The following is an 18,776-nucleotide window of genomic DNA, read 5'->3' as shown; positions in this document are numbered from 1 at the left end:
AATAATAATAATAATAATAATAATAATAATTATTATTATTATAATATAACATAATTTATATATTATTATGATTATATTATATTATATTATATTATATTATATTATATTATATTATATTATATTATATTATTAAAATTTATACCTTTCCTTTTTCTTTTTCTTTTCTCTTCTAAAACAAATAAATTTTAACACCCAAAAAAATTTTAAATCCTCAAAATTAATATAAAGTGTTAAAATTTACCTCGGAGATAGAGACCATCCACCTTAATAGAAAGACAGTAAGCCCACCCAAACTCTTTTTGTGCATAAGTCCTATTGTTTCTGTAACGACCCGACTCTTTATGCTGAATCGAAGTGGTTACTAAATCTAGGATCAGTGTTTAAGTCATAAAATCTGGTGTAAATAAATGCAAAGAAATCTAGCAAATTTATTTATGAAAGATAGTTAAAGTAACATGTAGAAATACGAGTTAAGTTTAAAATCCCTAAGCGGGCCCTATCTACAAAAATAACCAAAGTAAATATGCAGAAAGCCGAAACATGAATTTAACTGTAAAGTAAAACATGTGCGGAAGCAGGAAAACCCCTATGGCTCGCCACGGTCACTTCACGTCGCTCGCCAGCTTGCCTTTGCCCTTACCTCGTCCTCTACCTGAAAACATAAAATGAAGAGAATGAGTATAAAAATACTCAGTAAGGGACCCACTACTAGTCCCACTAGGTGCCTGTTAACATTCCTATCGAGTCCTGAAACTAGTACCCAATCTCTGGCACGCTCCCGAACACGTGCAACATGCGCCCCGTAGGGACATAACTCTGGTCTTCGGTGTCCAGGGGACACTTAGGACCGTCGGGATGCGAGGACTCCGTCGAGTCGCTCGAGTCATATCTATAGTCATGCTGGACTGGCGCCCCGTCGAGCCTAACAGTCCTAAATAGGTGGTGATCCCGAAGGACACCCATGCAGGTACGACTCAGATAGGAGAAGTTAACAGATACCCCAATCCCAACATACATATGCCAACGTCATCAAATTATCATCAGAAAATAACCACCATCTCATCCCCCACTACAGCTATCATCAAACAGTCACTAATAGTTCTCAATATACAGTCACCCACGTCATAAGTCCATCAGTCTTATCATACAGTCACATACATCATAAGTCCATCAGTCTTATCATACAGTCACATACATCATGAGTCCATCAGTCCTATCATACAGTCACATACATCATAAGTCCATCAGTCTTACCATACAGTCACATACATCATAAGTCCATCAGTCTTATCATACAGTCACATACATCATGAGTCCATCAGTCCTATCATACAGTCACATACATCATAAGTCCATCAGTCTTACCATACAGTCACATACATCATAAGTCCATCAGTCTTATCATACAGTCACATATGGTTCGAGGGTTCTCATTACTATAATATTATGCCAAAGTATGGCCATGTCATTCGTCAGATCATGATAAAATATTATCATACATCGTAAGCCCAACCATCATCGTATGTCACTGAAGGAACATGCAACATCAAATTCTCACATGGGGCTAGTAGTAGAAATCTCTTACCTCGAGATGTTGCTAGATGAGTTCCTACTGAGGAAGTCCTAAGCTGCAGCAGCTATTTGGTCCAATTTGCTTCTTGAGGAAAGTAATTAAATTAATTAAATTTCCAAATTAACTCATTTAATTACTGGGCAGGCTAGGGAATTTGGAAATTACCAAAAATTTAGGTGGAAGGAGCCAAAACAGGCTTGGCGGCTCGGCTGGAAGAAGGCAGGACCGGCTCGGCTTGGTGCGGACGCGGCTCGGCTCGGTATGGGGACTTCGCGTGCGGCTCGGCTTGCTACAGGGAGGGGACGCGGCTCGGCTACGCGGAACACACGGCGCGGCGCGCTTGCACGCGGGAGAGTCAGGCACGTGTGGCACGGGCGCGGGTTCGGTTCCGGGTTCGGGCGCGCGGGCGGTTCCAGGTTCGAGCGCGCGGGCGGTTCCGGGTTCGGGTTCGTTCGTCGGCTGGAGGCGGGCGCGTTCGCGGCTTCGATACGGCTCGGGTGTAGGCGCGTTCGCGGCTCGGATTTGCAGACGCGTTCGCGGCTCGGATGCAGACGACGATGGCTGGCGACGCGGCTTCGACGTGGAGATGGATCTCGGCTTCGCGACGCGTTCGGCGCAGAGGTGGATTCGGCTTCGGGACGCGACGGGTTTCGGCTGACCTGCCTCAGATCGAAGCGGCGCGGCTCCTTCGGCTGGCGGACGCGGTACGACGCGGCTTCTACGATGGCTGGCTTGCGGCGGCGTGCGACGGCGGCGGCGGCGGTGGAGATTGGCGGCGGCGGCTAGGGTTTCCCCTTCTCTCCCTCTTCTCTTTTCTTTTCCTTTTCTTTTCCTTTTCTTTTTCCTTTTCTTTTCCTTTTCTTTTTCCTTTTCTTTTCCTTTTATAAAATAATTTCCCTTCTTTTCTCTTCTTTGTTAAATTCCAAATTTCACCCTTCTCTCTCAAATTTCTCCAATATCTTCACCAAATTCCTCCTTTCCCTCAACTTCCAAATACCAATTAAATCTTTAATTACCAAGTATAATTAAAGTTGAAATTTGCTTAATATTTTAAAAGGGGAAAATTCACATCTTGATGACATAAGTTTCATTATTTAATTATAAACAAATAAATGAATAAAATAAAAATAAATAATTGAATTTAAAAAAAAAAAAAAAAATGAACAACATGAGATCATTGGGGTGTTACATACTTCCCCCCTTAGAAAGCTTTCGTCCTCGAAAGCTCTAATCCTCGAACATTTCTGGGTACTGGGCCTTTATGTCCTCTTCTCTCTCCCACGTGGCCTCTTCAACTCCATGGTTCTGCCAGAGGACTTTGACTAGTGGAATATCTCGACTACGAAGCTTCTTGACCTCTCTTGCCAAGATCTCGACAGGCTGCTCCTCGTAGCTCAAGTTCTCACTGACCTGTAGGGGCTCGAAGTCCACGATGTGCGTCGGGTCTGCGACATACCTCCTCAACATGGAGACATGGAATACGTCATGCACTGCTGAGAGGGATGGGGGCAAGGCCAAACGATAAGCCACAGGGCCAATCCGTTCCAGTATCTCAAATGGCCCCACGAAACGTGGACTCAGCTTCCCCTTCTTCTCGAACCTCAGAACGCCCTTCATCGGTGTTACCTTCAAAAAGACCATATCTCCCACTTCAAACTCGAGGTCCTTACGTCGTACATCAGCGTAACTCTTCTGTCTGCTCTGTGCGGTCAGCATACGAGCTCGGATCTTCTGTATGGCTGCATTGGTAGTCTGCACTAACTCGGGGCCTAGCATTCTCTGCTCTCCAACCTCGCCCCAGCAGACAGGGGATCTACAGCACTTGCCATACAGAGCCTCAAACGGAGCCATACCAATGGTAGCCTGGTAACTGTTATTATAGGCGAACTCCATTAGATGCAGGTGGGAGTCCCAACTTCCTGAAAACTCTAGCACACAGGCCCGCAGCATATCCTCCAAAATCTGGTTCAGTCTCTCTGTCTGACCATCAGTCTGAGGGTGGAATGCCGTGCTGAAGTCCAGCCTCGTACCTAATGCAAGTTGGAGCCCTTGCCAAAATTTCGAAGTGAAACGGGCATCCCTGTCTGAAACGATGGATACTGGTACTCCGTGCAGTCTTACTATTTCCGTCATGTATAACTGCCCCCACTTGCTGGCAGTGTACGTGGATTTCCCTGGCACGAAGTGGGCTGTCTTCGTGAGTCTGTCGACCACAACCCAGATCACCGTGTAGCCCTTCAAGGTCTTGGGCAGTCCCGTGATAAAGTCCATCGACACACTCTCCCACTTCCACCCTGGCACACTCAAGGGTTGCAACAACCCTGCTGGATGCTGCCTAGGTGCCTTCACCTGCTGGCACACCAAGCACCTACTGACGAACTCTGCTACATCCCTCTTCATGCCCCTCCACCAATAGACACTCCTTAAGTCCTGGTACATCTTCGTACTCCCAGGGTGCATGGTAAACGGGGAACTGTGAGCCTCAGTCAAAAGCTCTGTCTTAACTGCGCTGTCTTCCGGCACACACAGGCGTCCCTCAAACATAAGGCCATCATCAGAGGATATAGAGAACTCTTCACCTTGCTCCGTCTCTACCATACGACGTTTCTCTGCCAAGTAAGGATCACTCAGCTGGGCAGCAATGATCTTTTGCCTCAAGGTTGGCTGAACTGCCAACTGTGCCAACTGTGCGGCAACCTCACCTACTGAGACTGCAATCTCGGCTCTCTCCAAATCCCTGAGTAAGGGGGTCTGCTTCGTGATTAGCGCTGCTGAATGTGCAACCTTCCTACTCAGCGCGTCAGCCACTACATTTGCTTTACCTGGATGGTACAGGATCTCGCAGTCGTAGTCTTTCACCAACTCGAGCCACCTCCTCTGCCTCATGTTCAACTCCTTCTGAGTGAAGAAATACTTCAGGCTCTTGTGGTCGGTGTAAATCTGAATCTTCTCACCGTACAGATAGTGCCTCCATATCTTCAGTGCAAAGACTACAGCTGCCAACTCCAAGTCGTGGGTAGGGTAGTTCTGCTCATGATTCTTCAACTGGCGTGAGGCATACGCAACTACCTTACCTTGCTGCATCAGGACACATCCCAGTCCTTTCTTAGAGGCATCACTATAGATCACAAAACTTCCCGACCCATCCGGCACTGTCAGGACTGGTGCCGTCACTAGCTTCTGCTTAAGCTCTTGGAAACTACTCTCACATGCTGGGCTCCAGACAAAAGGGGTTCCCTTCCTGGTCAACTGGGTCAATGGGCTGGCTATGCGTGAGAAGTCTTCTACAAACCTCCTGTAGTATCCTGCCAGACCCAGAAAACTGCGAATCTCACTGACTGTAGACGGTCGAGGCCAGTTGGTCACCGCTTCGACCTTAGCTGGGTCCACCGAGACTCCCTCACTGGAAACCACGTGCCCTAAAAATGTCACCTTCTTTAACCAGAACTCACACTTGGAGAACTTGGCGTATAGCTTATGAGCTCGAAGGGTCTCCAAGACTTGGTGCAAGTGCTCTTCGTGTTCGGCCTCAGTCTTGGAATAGATCAAGATATCGTCAATGAAGACTATGACGAATTGGTCTAGAAAGTCCTTAAACACCCTGTTCATCAAATCCATGAACACTGCAGGGGCATTAGTTAAACCAAAGGACATCACTATGAATTCGTAGTGTCCGTACCTCGAACGAAAGGCCGTCTTGGGAATATCACCGTCCCTAATCCTCAACTGGTGATAGCCTGATCGCAGGTCGATCTTGGAAAAGACGGTGGCCCCCTGTAACTGGTCAAACAAGTCCTCAATCCTGGGTAAGGGGTAGCGGTTTTTAACTGTCACCTTGTTCAACTCTCGGTAGTCAATGCAAAGGCGCATCGACCCATCCTTCTTCTTCACGAACAACACTGGGGCTCCCCAAGGTGATACACTGGGCCGGATAAAGCCCTTGTCCAACAGCTCCTGTAACTGGACTTTCAACTCCTTTAACTCGGCTGGGGCCATTCTGTAAGGAGCTCTAGAGATAGGGGCGGTGCCGGGCTCTAGCTCAATGGCGAAGTCTACCTCCCTGGGAGGCGGAAGTCCTGGGAGTTCGTCGGGGAAAACGTCAGGGTACTCCCTTACTACTGGTTCGGAAGATAGGGAAACTTCTGGTTCTGCCATATCTACTACGTTCGCCAAGATACCCCAAGTACCCTGGCTAAGTAGCTTACTCGCCTTCATTGCTGAGATGACCTTGGGTATACCTACCATGCCTGCTCCTCTAAACTTAAACTTATCCCCGGAAGGAGGGTTAAAGACTACTTCCTTATTAAAACAGTCTATGGTTGCATGGTTAGTTGACAACCAATCCATGCCTAAAATTACATCGAAATCTTGCATATCTAGCACCAGTAAAGTTACATTCAAGGTATGGTTTGCTATTTCTACCCAACATGCCCTTATTTTTTCCTTAGACAAAAGGACCTCTCCAGAAGGAGTAGAGACGGACAAGGCACTACCCAACGGTTCTACTTCTAAACCCGCATGCTTGACAAAAATAGAGGATATAAATGAATGCGATGACCCCGAGTCAAAAAGTACCAAAGCATAATGCCCCAAGATTGGGAGCGTACCTGTCACCACCGTACTAGCTCGCTCGGCCTCCTGCCGGTTCGTGGCAAAGACTCTCCCCTGCTGGGGAGCAGAAGGCTGACGTGGCGTCGCCTCTAAGGGTTTCCGAGGACACGCATCAGCAGTGTGCCCCGGCTGCCTGCACCTGAAGCAGACTCCACTCCCAGCTAAACATTGTCCTCCATGGACCTTCCCACAGGTAGTACAAGTGGGTAGCTCTCTCAAAGTTCTCCCAGCTGCTGCCAGCTCCCGACGGTGTCTCTGGAAGACACCTCCTGACCTCGGAGTCTGCTGTGGTACTACGTCGGGCTGCGCCTCCGCCTTCCTCTTCTGTCCCGAGGCTGACCCTGTGCCGACAACCTTAGATTGACCAGCTCTCTCATGCAGGCTCAGATCCAGTGCTATGCGTAGAGCATCCGCATGAGTGGTTGGTCGAAGAGCTCGTACAAAACCCTGGAGGTCTAACCTGAGGCCATTAACAAATCTCTCAGTCCTGGCGGCCTCATCCCTTACCACATCAGGGGCAAAACGGGACAACAGGTCGAACTCGGCATCATACTGTTCCACGCTCAGTTTGCCTTGCTCCAAGTTTAGGAATTCTTGGAGCTTGGCGTGCTTCACGTTGGCAGAGAAGAACTTAGCATAAAAGCTCTCCCTGAATTGCTCCCATGTGATCTTGCTGGCATCTCCTCCCAGCGCCCTCTCAGCAGTCTCCCACCAGGCAGTCCCCCTATCCTCCAAACAGAAAGCTGCACACTGCACCTTCTGGTCTTCTGGGCACTTCATGTACCTGAAGATCGTCTCTATGGATGTCAACCACAGCTGGGCTCTAAAGGGGTTGTCCAAGGATCCGTCGAAAGTCTTCGGGTTGTACTTCCTAAAATCCCTCAAGTGCTTGGCCTCAGCTGACAGTTGTACTGGCACCGGCTGAGCTTCCACCGGGGCTGGAGGGATGACGGGCTGGTCCTGAACAGGGGCTGGAGGGACTACAGGCTGGTCCTGAACAGGGGCGGCCTGGTTCTGCTGAGCAGCGAGGAACGGCGCTAGAGCAGCTTGCAGCATGGCCTGGTAACGCTGCTCCATTGCGGCGAGATCCGCCTGAGTGACCGGTGCATTAGGGTTGACTGGTACGTCGGGGTTGACTGGCGGCGCGGCAGGTTGCTCCGCCGGTTGGCCACGACCGGCTCCTCTGCCTCCCCTGCCACCCCCTCGGCGTGCACCTCTACGTGGCGGCATTCTTCCTAAATTCACCAACAAATTTTTCACCACTAGAGCTCAATATTCTCACTCTAAGTCTAATCTAATCAGGCAACATTATAATCTTAATATTTGTAAAGCTTTAGGCATACCTGGCGAGTGACGAAGGACCGTATAGCCATAGGGTGAGGTAAAAATCAAAACAAAATGACTTACATCATAAGTCAGTCTACAGGACCTAAAACACTGCGCTCTGATACCAACTGTAACGACCCGACTCTTTATGCTGAATCGAAGTGGTTACTAAATCTAGGATCAGTGTTTAAGTCATAAAATCTGGTGTAAATAAATGCAAAGAAATCTAGCAAATTTATTTATGAAAGATAGTTAAAGTAACATGTAGAAATACGAGTTAAGTTTAAAATCCCTAAGCGGGCCCTATCTACAAAAATAACCAAAGTAAATATGCAGAAAGCCGAAACATGAATTTAACTGTAAAGTAAAACATGTGCGGAAGCAGGAAAACCCCTATGGCTCGCCACGGTCACTTCACGTCGCTCGCCAGCTTGCCTTTGCCCTTACCTCGTCCTCTACCTGAAAACATAAAATGAAGAGAATGAGTATAAAAATACTCAGTAAGGGACCCACTACTAGTCCCACTAGGTGCCTGTTAACATTCCTATCGAGTCCTGAAACTAGTACCCAATCTCTGGCACGCTCCCGAACACGTGCAACATGCGCCCCGTAGGGACATAACTCTGGTCTTCGGTGTCCAGGGGACACTTAGGACCGTCGGGATGCGAGGACTCCGTCGAGTCGCTCGAGTCATATCTATAGTCATGCTGGACTGGCGCCCCGTCGAGCCTAACAGTCCTAAATAGGTGGTGATCCCGAAGGACACCCATGCAGGTACGACTCAGATAGGAGAAGTTAACAGATACCCCAATCCCAACATACATATGCCAACGTCATCAAATTATCATCAGAAAATAACCACCATCTCATCCCCCACTACAGCTATCATCAAACAGTCACTAATAGTTCTCAATATACAGTCACCCACGTCATAAGTCCATCAGTCTTATCATACAGTCACATACATCATAAGTCCATCAGTCTTATCATACAGTCACATACATCATGAGTCCATCAGTCCTATCATACAGTCACATACATCATAAGTCCATCAGTCTTACCATACAGTCACATACATCATAAGTCCATCAGTCTTATCATACAGTCACATACATCATGAGTCCATCAGTCCTATCATACAGTCACATACATCATAAGTCCATCAGTCTTACCATACAGTCACATACATCATAAGTCCATCAGTCTTATCATACAGTCACATATGGTTCGAGGGTTCTCATTACTATAATATTATGCCAAAGTATGGCCATGTCATTCGTCAGATCATGATAAAATATTATCATACATCGTAAGCCCAACCATCATCGTATGTCACTGAAGGAACATGCAACATCAAATTCTCACATGGGGCTAGTAGTAGAAATCTCTTACCTCGAGATGTTGCTAGATGAGTTCCTACTGAGGAAGTCCTAAGCTGCAGCAGCTATTTGGTCCAATTTGCTTCTTGAGGAAAGTAATTAAATTAATTAAATTTCCAAATTAACTCATTTAATTACTGGGCAGGCTAGGGAATTTGGAAATTACCAAAAATTTAGGTGGAAGGAGCCAAAACAGGCTTGGCGGCTCGGCTGGAAGAAGGCAGGACCGGCTCGGCTTGGTGCGGACGCGGCTCGGCTCGGTATGGGGACTTCGCGTGCGGCTCGGCTTGCTACAGGGAGGGGACGCGGCTCGGCTACGCGGAACACACGGCGCGGCGCGCTTGCACGCGGGAGAGTCAGGCACGTGTGGCACGGGCGCGGGTTCGGTTCCGGGTTCGGGCGCGCGGGCGGTTCCAGGTTCGAGCGCGCGGGCGGTTCCGGGTTCGGGTTCGTTCGTCGGCTGGAGGCGGGCGCGTTCGCGGCTTCGATACGGCTCGGGTGTAGGCGCGTTCGCGGCTCGGATTTGCAGACGCGTTCGCGGCTCGGATGCAGACGACGATGGCTGGCGACGCGGCTTCGACGTGGAGATGGATCTCGGCTTCGCGACGCGTTCGGCGCAGAGGTGGATTCGGCTTCGGGACGCGACGGGTTTCGGCTGACCTGCCTCAGATCGAAGCGGCGCGGCTCCTTCGGCTGGCGGACGCGGTACGACGCGGCTTCTACGATGGCTGGCTTGCGGCGGCGTGCGACGGCGGCGGCGGCGGTGGAGATTGGCGGCGGCGGCTAGGGTTTCCCCTTCTCTCCCTCTTCTCTTTTCTTTTCCTTTTCTTTTCCTTTTCTTTTTCCTTTTCTTTTCCTTTTCTTTTTCCTTTTCTTTTCCTTTTATAAAATAATTTCCCTTCTTTTCTCTTCTTTGTTAAATTCCAAATTTCACCCTTCTCTCTCAAATTTCTCCAATATCTTCACCAAATTCCTCCTTTCCCTCAACTTCCAAATACCAATTAAATCTTTAATTACCAAGTATAATTAAAGTTGAAATTTGCTTAATATTTTAAAAGGGGAAAATTCACATCTTGATGACATAAGTTTCATTATTTAATTATAAACAAATAAATGAATAAAATAAAAATAAATAATTGAATTTAAAAAAAAAAAAAAAAATGAACAACATGAGATCATTGGGGTGTTACAGTTTCTCTCAAACAATATTCGATAAGATGGCAAAAAACATGGTCTACCACAAAATTTTTCTATATCTCACATGGAGAGTGGAGCACAAGCCCTACACCATTAATCAATAGGATCTTTTGTGTACCAAAGAAACACCGAAGAACTCCATAAACACATCACAAGGAAGGATGCAAAGCTAGAACTCCATGACAAGCTAAGTGATTCAAACTTTTCCAGTTGGATTATGAGGACTGAAAACTCGGGAGTGCAAATTGCTAATCATCATATTAGATAACTCACCAAAAGTTGAGTGAGAAAAAAATCAATCACCCATTTTATTTTTCATTTGATACAAACAGAAGTTCCTTGCTTAGTATCTTATTGACATAATTGTCCACTTATCATTTATCTCACATAAGAAATTGAAATGAAATCCAGACACTTATATGAAATTCTTACTTGTTCAATACTATCGTGGCCTTTGTTTTATCATTAAAGGACCTTAAAGGTTTTTTGGGTCAAGAGTCCACTTAGGTGGATCAAGTGATACATATACCTAGTGAACTCTTGACCAAAAGGTTATACAACCAAGAATAAAAGCATGAATACCCAATGGTCTATAACTATATCAAAATCATGTTTAACATTGTAAAGTAAACAAACAAAACTCTTTAACACTTCGAGAGCTAATAAGTTTAAGAGTTATAATACAAGTTAAACAATAGACATAGCTAATAAGTTAACCAAATCCTAATCCAAACAATTTTAGGAACAAATGATCATTTAAGTACACATAAAATAAAATAAAAAAAACTACTATATAGTTGCAGGATAGTCATAGCACTTCAACACACATATACCAATCAAATCCAATAGCTTCAACAAACTAGAGTTGTAAGAAGATTTTCAAATAAATATTACTTGTTAACTATTGTTAGATTGTTATGAACTTTTTATGTTAGAGGTATCTTCTTGAATTGCTAGCCTTTGTAAGATAAGCATAAAGCCATAAATACAATGCCATATGAATCACATTTAGAACTCTCGAACGAAACTAAAATAAATAAGCATGCAACACACACAATAAGGAGGGGGTCAAACACACGAAAACCTTTATAGATATATGAAATTCAAAGGAATTCATCAACAAGCAAGATCTATGTTTGTATATACTAATCTAATCCAACACTTTATATCAAACTAGAGTTTCAAACATAACACCTACCTCAGTTGTAAAAATTACCTGTGATTGTCATTAGATTGTTATGAGCTCCGTTCCATGTTAGATATAGCTTCTTGACTTGTCAACCTTTTTAGGATTGTTCAATTGTCACTTATTACGATTCAACTACACTTTGCACTTGGTTGAATTACTTCATTTAGAGCATTCTTAGATGTTCTAACATTAAAAGAATAAAACATGTTAGTTTCTTCTGTGAAGCATACATATTTAATGTGTATCATTATTAAGCAACTAGATCCCAAGTAATTAACCACAAGAACTATGTGAATTCCATAATATTTAAAAGCTCATTGATGATTTAAAAGGAGTTTACATGATATAAATCTTTCTAGAAAGGTATCCTATCATTCATAGGATTGCAAGAAAAGTTAAATATAGATAATTAATGTGAAAACACTTACTCATTACCTTATATTTCATAAGATCTAGAAAGAGATGACAAGGGGAAACCACTCTATCAAAAGGAACTATCAAAATCTATGAAGACAACTTACAAATGGGTGTTATACCATTATTTTGGACGAATCTTCCTTCCAAGTAGTGTCTAGGTTGTGTATCCAAATGAAGTTTAATAATAGTTGAACTACTGCATTAGACAACAAAACATATGTTCAATACTAATCAACAAAAATTACTTGTCAACCCAAGCAACTAAAGGTTATCAACAGGAATATAAAAGACTAATGCAATTGAATTCAACCTTCTCTTTTTTTTCATTACTTTGATTACTTTACTCTTAACAAAAATGGAAAAAAAATTACATCTAATAGAAAAAAGTTGCAAGTAGAATGATTTGGTAAATAAACATCTTTAAAGAACAATGAACATAATACATTGACAAAAGAGAAAAGAGAAATTAGAGATCCCCTAAACACAAAAAAACAACCCCCTACCCCAAACATACACAAACAAAAGAGATTAAAAACGATAATGATCTTTGTCCCTTTTCTTTCTTATATAATTTAGCTACTGATGCTTGTTTTCTCATCACTGAACGTATTAGTTGTATAGTTACTACTGTAGCCATGAACATAAGGATAACTTGGATGAACAAGGATTGGATTTGGAAAAAAAACACATGTATAGCTGATAAAGGGTCGTTTTCTTTACTTCATAAATACACACACTTCTTTGGCTACCTTACTTCTATTTCCCTCTTCCCTTCTTCTAATCTTTCTGGATACAAGCTGTGTGTGTAGAGAAATTTCATAAAGACAGCAAACATCCCTTCTTTTTCTTTTATTTTAAAAGTTCCTTTCTTTAACTAGCTCTTTTCCTCATCAGGAGATTTGAGAAAATATATCATCGTCATCCTTGTCGAAGAGGTTAAAGGCCTCCTTGAACTTGGAGACCTGATCGTCGATGAGCTGCTCGACCATAGTTGTCTGAAGAAAAAAATAGGAAGGAGATTTGATCTTCGGTGAGCTCAAAAAGTTTAAAAAATGTAATCTAAATCATAAACAAAAACAAGAGAAATCCCTATGCTTACCAAGGTTAGAGGGCCATGTGCGTGAACGGCTGTTAAAGGAATCTCACACTTAAAAGAGAGAAAGATGGAGACGCTCACCTGTGCTTACCCAGGCTTAGAGGACAATGCAGACATGCAACGGTATCCTTTACAAGGGCAAAGCTAGTGATTTCGTGAGTGAAAGAGTTACGCGCGAGGGAGAAAGAGATGAACGAGGGAGTGATAAAGTTTGGAGTCTTTGTGGAGAAGGGAAGAAGAAAGGAAAAATGGTGGGAAAGCGGAATTTTGTTTTTAATAATTATTTAATGAAAATGAGTCGGAGGGAAATTAGAAATGAAGGGGCAAATTTATGAATTTGGTAAAGTTGTAGTAACATACATGTTTGTTGCTAAAAAAATGTTTAGTGACATTATTTGCTTACTAATTCTTTTAGTGGCACGGATTAAAAAAGTATTGCTAATAGTAATATTTTTTAACACATTTTTTTTACGTTGCTATAAACGATCTTTTACTGGCAAAAATTACTTTACGTCATTAAAACTTTTTCACTGAATAATGAATTTCTTGGAGTGATAGCTTTCAATTTGAGAAGTCATACGGTTCGTCCTCATTTGCTAATGTTGAAAGCTATCATTAATTGTAGACCCCAAACACTAAGAAACTTAAGTCTTCTGAAAATATTAGAAGGTTTGAATTTGAGTGAAGTTAAGATGGGAATGTAAATTCAAGAAGTGTCATTTTAAGTGTGTCATGGTAGGTAGAAAGAAGAAAAATTTGCTAAAAAATGAGAGATACATAGCGGGATAAGGAACAAATTTTACTCTAAATATATCTAAACTATTTAGAAATTAACGTGCATGACTACCCTTGGTTAGAAGAAATAAGGGTCAAAAGAAAAACTCACCTTTGGAGCTTCTCCAATCCTTGTAATCTTCTCATGAACTTGAAGTTGAGACCACCACTAGTGTTGACCTTATTCTTCGAACTTAGAACTGGGTTGCGAGACCCATACATTAGAGGAAATAGAGAGCGATGGAATTTGAAGGAAGACCTCGAGTTTGAGATTATGGAGAGAGTATTTGGTTTATTTTGCAATTTCAAATTATAAAATAAAATTTTCCTAAAGTCTTTTTCCCATTTGAAATAAAATCTATTTATAAGCAAATTGCATGCAATAAGGTTGCCAAATCTACACCTAGCATTCCACTAACTATTATTCAAAGGATAATATGGTAACTTGACATTTGAATCAAAGTCAAACTTTGACTTTTTCAAGTTAAAGGCCAACATTTTGACTTTTTACTATTTTGTACATCTTGATTTATTTCAACCTCCCGAGCATGAATCCACATTCTTTTTCTCAAAATTCAAATCAAATTTAAATATTAAGTTTTCTTAAAGTAAAAAAAATTAACATTTTGACTTTTCATAACTTTGATCATTTCTATCAATTCCGAGCTTTTGAATATGAATCCTTATTCATATTCTTAATTATTAAATCACATATAAACATAAAGCTTTATCTTAAAAGGATGCCTATATTACATATATTTGTCGGTTTTTCTCTCTATACCTAATTCGAACAATTTGAATTATTCCAACATAATGTTCTAAGTTAATTCCTTATGAGCTAGTAGAGAAACCTAATGGACCTATAGATCATGGACTCCAACGATTCGAGATCAATTAACTGGCTAAACTCTTTTAGACCAAGTTAATCAACATTCTTTAACTAAAGGATCATTCTACTAAAGTCTCGTAGTTGCACTCTCCTTGCTATAGATATATTTGTGTCAATTTGATATAACCATGATTAGTAAGTTAATCCTTCACCGGTTGTTCATGACATCCGTTGAGTCAAAATATCATTTTACCCCCGAGACAATATCTTGCTCCTTAAGTCCCATTGATCTACTTGAACAATTGGTTTAAGGTCCAACCTATAAACCGATTCTCTCTCAGGCAAATGAGAGGGTTGGGCCCCTTGTTTAAGACTTGGATTTAATCTTTAAAAGAACAACCTATTTACTAACCCTAAAGCGGATAGAAATAAATTCTATCTTGCACCCCTATGTCCCCACTATCCACCTGTTCTTACCCATGAAATGGAAGGCGTATTGGGCCAACACTCATGAGCTTCCCTTACCTATACAGATTTAAAGATAATCTTGTATGAACAAAAGTTCATAGTTAGCTCAGGATTAAGATTAAGTTAGAAAGGTTATCAGTAAACAAAATAGTCAATTTTAAATAGTAAACGACGTTATTACGTAAAAGCGACTTATTCACCATTCATTCTTTTGTAAACTCTTTACATAGGATGTCCCCACTTTCACGTCTCTACATGAACAATTGAAGATCAAATCGTTTGTTCACATCCATAGTGTCCGCAAAATAAGAGTCCAACCTTATTTGTAAACTAGAGACTATTTTAGCTATATACTCAAACTTGATCAATGTTTATGACTCTACATAAAGTTCAAGTTTGCTTAAAATAGCCTTAAGACCTTATTTTATTGGATTTAAGATTATAGTATTCAATTTCTCAATAGCGACTTTATTGAATAGAATATGATTACAAAACTACGAGTTTCAGGACATAAATTCCAATAAAACTAAGAAAGGATGGTTAAAAAGTTAAGAAGGTTACGTTGATAAAAAAAGAAAAATTTGGCTAGGTGTTTTGGGTTTAGTGGGCAGTCAAAAGAGGAGTAGATTACCTTTAAAGAGGTTATTTGATCGTTTTGGATAAGTGTAGATTGTCAAGTAGATAACCTCTAAAGGTGTTTAATGTTGGCCATTTAGAGGTTATAAGGGCAAGAAAGGCACTAGGCGTTTTTCCTTGGTGGCCATGAGGTTGGTGTGAGGAACTTATCTTTGTGAGGCTAGTGAGGTGTGGAGAAGTTGGCGAGGAGGCATGTGCATACGTGATAAGCTTGCAGTTAATTGCAAAGGGCGTTAATAAGACATTTAAAGGATTAAAGCGTTTTGTTTAGGAGTTTTGAGTGAAGTGAGGAGAGATAGTAAGTCGGTCAAGTGGTTTTCACGTGTCTTTTGCACGCTTAAGTTAAATTTTGGCAAGCTAGATGTGTCAAGAAATTATCATGTAAGGCTCACTATAAATAGGTCACTTCGGAAGAGAATATCTCTCATTTTACTCGTGCATTTTGGCTGAAATTACTGCTAAAAGTTTTCAATTGAGTCTAGTTTCTAAGTTAAGGATGATGGTAAATTTTGATGTGAGGAAGACAAGGTTTGAGTCAAAAGAAGGAGGAAAGGTCGTTTTTGGGAAGAATCTAAGTAGTCTTGACGTTCAAGAGGCTGTAGAGCGCATACCGTGGAGTGTTTGACTGAAATTTAAGGGTAAGAGATTTAAGACAATTTTAAGCCAGAGATTTAAGACAATTTCAAGAAACTTTGTAGAAGAAAATTTTTTCGAAAGAGTTGTGGATATTTTGTTATGACTTTTCAAAATGAAGTTAAGTTTCTAGGTAAAAACTCAGTTTTTGGGTAAGTTAGAGGCTGGCAGAGTAACAGAGTTTGCAAGGCGAGATGGGCGTGGAGATTAGGTTAAAAGAGGTCAGTGGTGTGCAGATAGGCCAGTACTAGGCACATGGCCAAGGTCTATGCGGCATGGCCTACGTGCAAAGACAAGCAATTCAAGGGGCATGCAGCCAAAGGAGGCGTGCGGTGTCACAAACATACTTGTCCAAGGTGTTGTTTGCCTAAGGCCGTATGCCCGAATACCCCTAATTCGTTTATCTTTATATCTTAAAAGTAGTTTAATCTATTTCTTTCATTTTCATATCGCCGAGCCACAGTTTGACATTTCGACTTTTTCATATGCAAGCCTGCCAAGGCCAAAAATCTCAATATGTACTATAGGGGCTACCTGAGTAGTCCAACCCCCGCCAAGCCTTGACGCATCTCTTTGTAAACTAAGTCTTTTCTTTGCAACTGACAATCTTCAATGCTCTGATATTATGATGTTTACAACAATTTATTTTCTCTCTCATGTTTTATAAAACCATTTTATCAAGAACGTGAAGGGAGGCTTTCAATTTTTGAACGACTGACTTGTTGACCGAGGATAACAAATGTCGCGCAATCGTGTTTGAAGGTTTACGATTGTGACGAGTGGTATCAGAGCCAAATCGGCTAATTGACAGTAAGACCGAATTATGTCTTCGGCGAATCCATCTGGCAAGGCCTAGAGAGATCGACTGGTAAAGCTGGAGGAGCAGATGCTCTACCTAGTTGAAGTTCCCGACTTCATTCGCTTCTTAGAGTCCCGTCTCGAAGAGGTTTCTGAGAAAACTAACACAATCGATGCGGTAGTTGGCCATGTTGAAGGATTACTGATACAAGAGTTGTTGGCAAGAGTCGACACTCTAGAAGGAAACGTTGGAAGAACTGATAGCCACAAACGTGTGAACAGTTCAACGGGCTATGTTGCCCATATTGAGTAGGGTGTCCAGGATCTAGATAACTCTCAAAAGATACTTTTGGAGAGAATAAACGGCATGTCGAAGGATTTCCAAGCCACCCTAAATGTCGTCAAAAATGAAATGACAGATGTGAATGCAAGACTGAACCTCACAATGCGAGCAATGGAAAACCAAGCTCCAGCTGGAGAAGCAATTCTAGTTAGTAGAGTAAAGATTCTGGAACTAAAGCCCTTCTGTGGGGCAAGAGATGCGAAGGCCCTAGAAAACTATATCTTTGACCTCGAGCAGTATTTTAGGGCCACGAACACGGTTATAGAGGAAGCCAAAGTTACATTGGCAACGATGCATCTATCTTAGGATGCCAAGTTATTGTGGAGGTCCCGGTATGTTGACATGCAAGAGAGACGTTGTACGATAGATACTTGGGATGCCTTGAAGATAGAACTCCGCTCATAGTTCTTCCTCGAAAATGTTGAAGTCAAAGAAAGACAAAGTTTTCTGTTTTTTCGAAGGGTTGAAGCCGTGGGCGAAGACAAAGTTATATGAACAAAGGGTCCAAGACCTCACATCAGCGTACGCTGCGACCGAGCGACTATTTGACTTGTCTAACGATTCTCAAGATGTGAGATGTCATCCAAGTTCCTCGTCTGGGGGAAATAAGAACACCGCCTAAGTTCTCCCAAAACGGTTGTAGGGGACAAACGTTTTAATGGAGATCGTAGGCCCCACCAATCGAATACTAAAAACACCTGGTGAGGACCAAGTAACCAGAATGTGCCCAATCGTCCTTTCAGTTGTTTCATATGTATGGGACCACACATGGCCAGAGAATGTCCGAACAAAACTGTGTTCAATGCATGCCATGCTTCCTTAGCCTCAGATTCAGACGACTGATTAGGTCAAACTGAGAGGGAAGTAGACCAGATGGAGGAAGTTGATAATCCTCGAATGGGGACCTTGAAATTTTTGTTCTGTCTTCAAAAGAAGGTAGGGGAGACGAGCACACCAGTGGAAAGGGGCTTAATATATGTTGACACCTGGATCAACCAGAAGTCGACCAAAAGTACTATGGTTGATTCCGATGCCACCCACAATTTTATAATGGAAGCAGAAGCTAAACATTTAGTCTTTGTTAGGAGAAGGATGGGAAAGAATGAAAGTCATGAATTCTGCTGCCCTACCTATCATTGGGCTAGTGAAACGAGCAATGATAAAGTTGAAAGGACGGAGTGGCCTTATAGATTTTGTGGTGGTAAAAGTGGACGACTTTGACGTGGTGTTAGGAATAGAGTTTCTATTCGAACATCAGGTGATCTCAATGCCTTTGGCCAAATGCTTGGTGATCACTAGATCAGCCCCCTCTATTGTACAAACCGACCTTCGCCAACCAGATGGATTGAAAATGATTTTGGCCATGCAATTAAAGAAGGGTCTCACTCGAGACGAACCTACATTTATGGCCATTCCACTTGACTCGTCGGAGAACTAAGGGGAGACATTCCCTAAGGATATTATGTGCGTATTAGAGAAGTATCATGATGTGATGCCCGATAGTTTT

General features: G+C 42.4%; 1 protein-coding gene and 1 long non-coding RNA gene across 10 annotated transcripts; both read right to left on the bottom strand.

Annotated features, from left to right (window-relative positions):
• Positions 1-395: 395 nt before the first annotated feature.
• On the bottom strand, positions 396-9,395 carry LOC127151712 (uncharacterized). Of its 8 annotated transcripts, none has more exons than XM_051091688.1 (4): positions 9,056-9,395; positions 8,903-8,971; positions 6,181-7,969; positions 396-652 (listed from the first exon to the last, which is right to left on the bottom strand). In XM_051091688.1, exons 3-4 carry the CDS (start codon positions 7,412-7,414, stop codon positions 603-605), a joined length of 1,284 nt encoding a protein of 427 aa, XP_050947645.1. In that variant the 5' UTR covers positions 7,415-7,969; positions 8,903-8,971; positions 9,056-9,395; the 3' UTR covers positions 396-602. The 8 variants fall into 8 exon arrangements, 4 of the variants coding, with proteins under 4 accessions (XP_050947645.1, XP_050947646.1, XP_050947644.1 ...); XM_051091689.1 differs by having other exon boundaries at positions 8,903-8,974; positions 9,056-9,335; XR_007824843.1 differs by lacking the exon at positions 6,181-7,969 and having other exon boundaries at positions 8,903-8,974; positions 9,056-9,335.
• A 1,509-nt stretch (positions 9,396-10,904) lies between these two features.
• On the bottom strand, positions 10,905-13,067 carry LOC103495908 (uncharacterized). Of its 2 annotated transcripts, XR_539002.2 has the most exons (4): positions 12,792-13,067; positions 12,442-12,687; positions 11,812-11,888; positions 10,905-11,458 (listed from the first exon to the last, which is right to left on the bottom strand). It is a non-coding gene; the product is annotated as an uncharacterized LOC103495908 (long non-coding RNA). The 2 variants fall into 2 exon arrangements; XR_007815392.1 differs by lacking the exon at positions 10,905-11,458 and having other exon boundaries at positions 11,580-11,888.
• Positions 13,068-18,776: the final 5,709 nt, after the last annotated feature.

This window comes from Cucumis melo, chromosome 11 (assembly GCF_025177605.1).
Source record: "Cucumis melo cultivar AY chromosome 11, USDA_Cmelo_AY_1.0, whole genome shotgun sequence".
Classification (NCBI taxonomy): domain Eukaryota; kingdom Viridiplantae; phylum Streptophyta; class Magnoliopsida; order Cucurbitales; family Cucurbitaceae; genus Cucumis; species Cucumis melo.
This window is presented reverse-complemented; position numbering and strand designations above follow the sequence as displayed.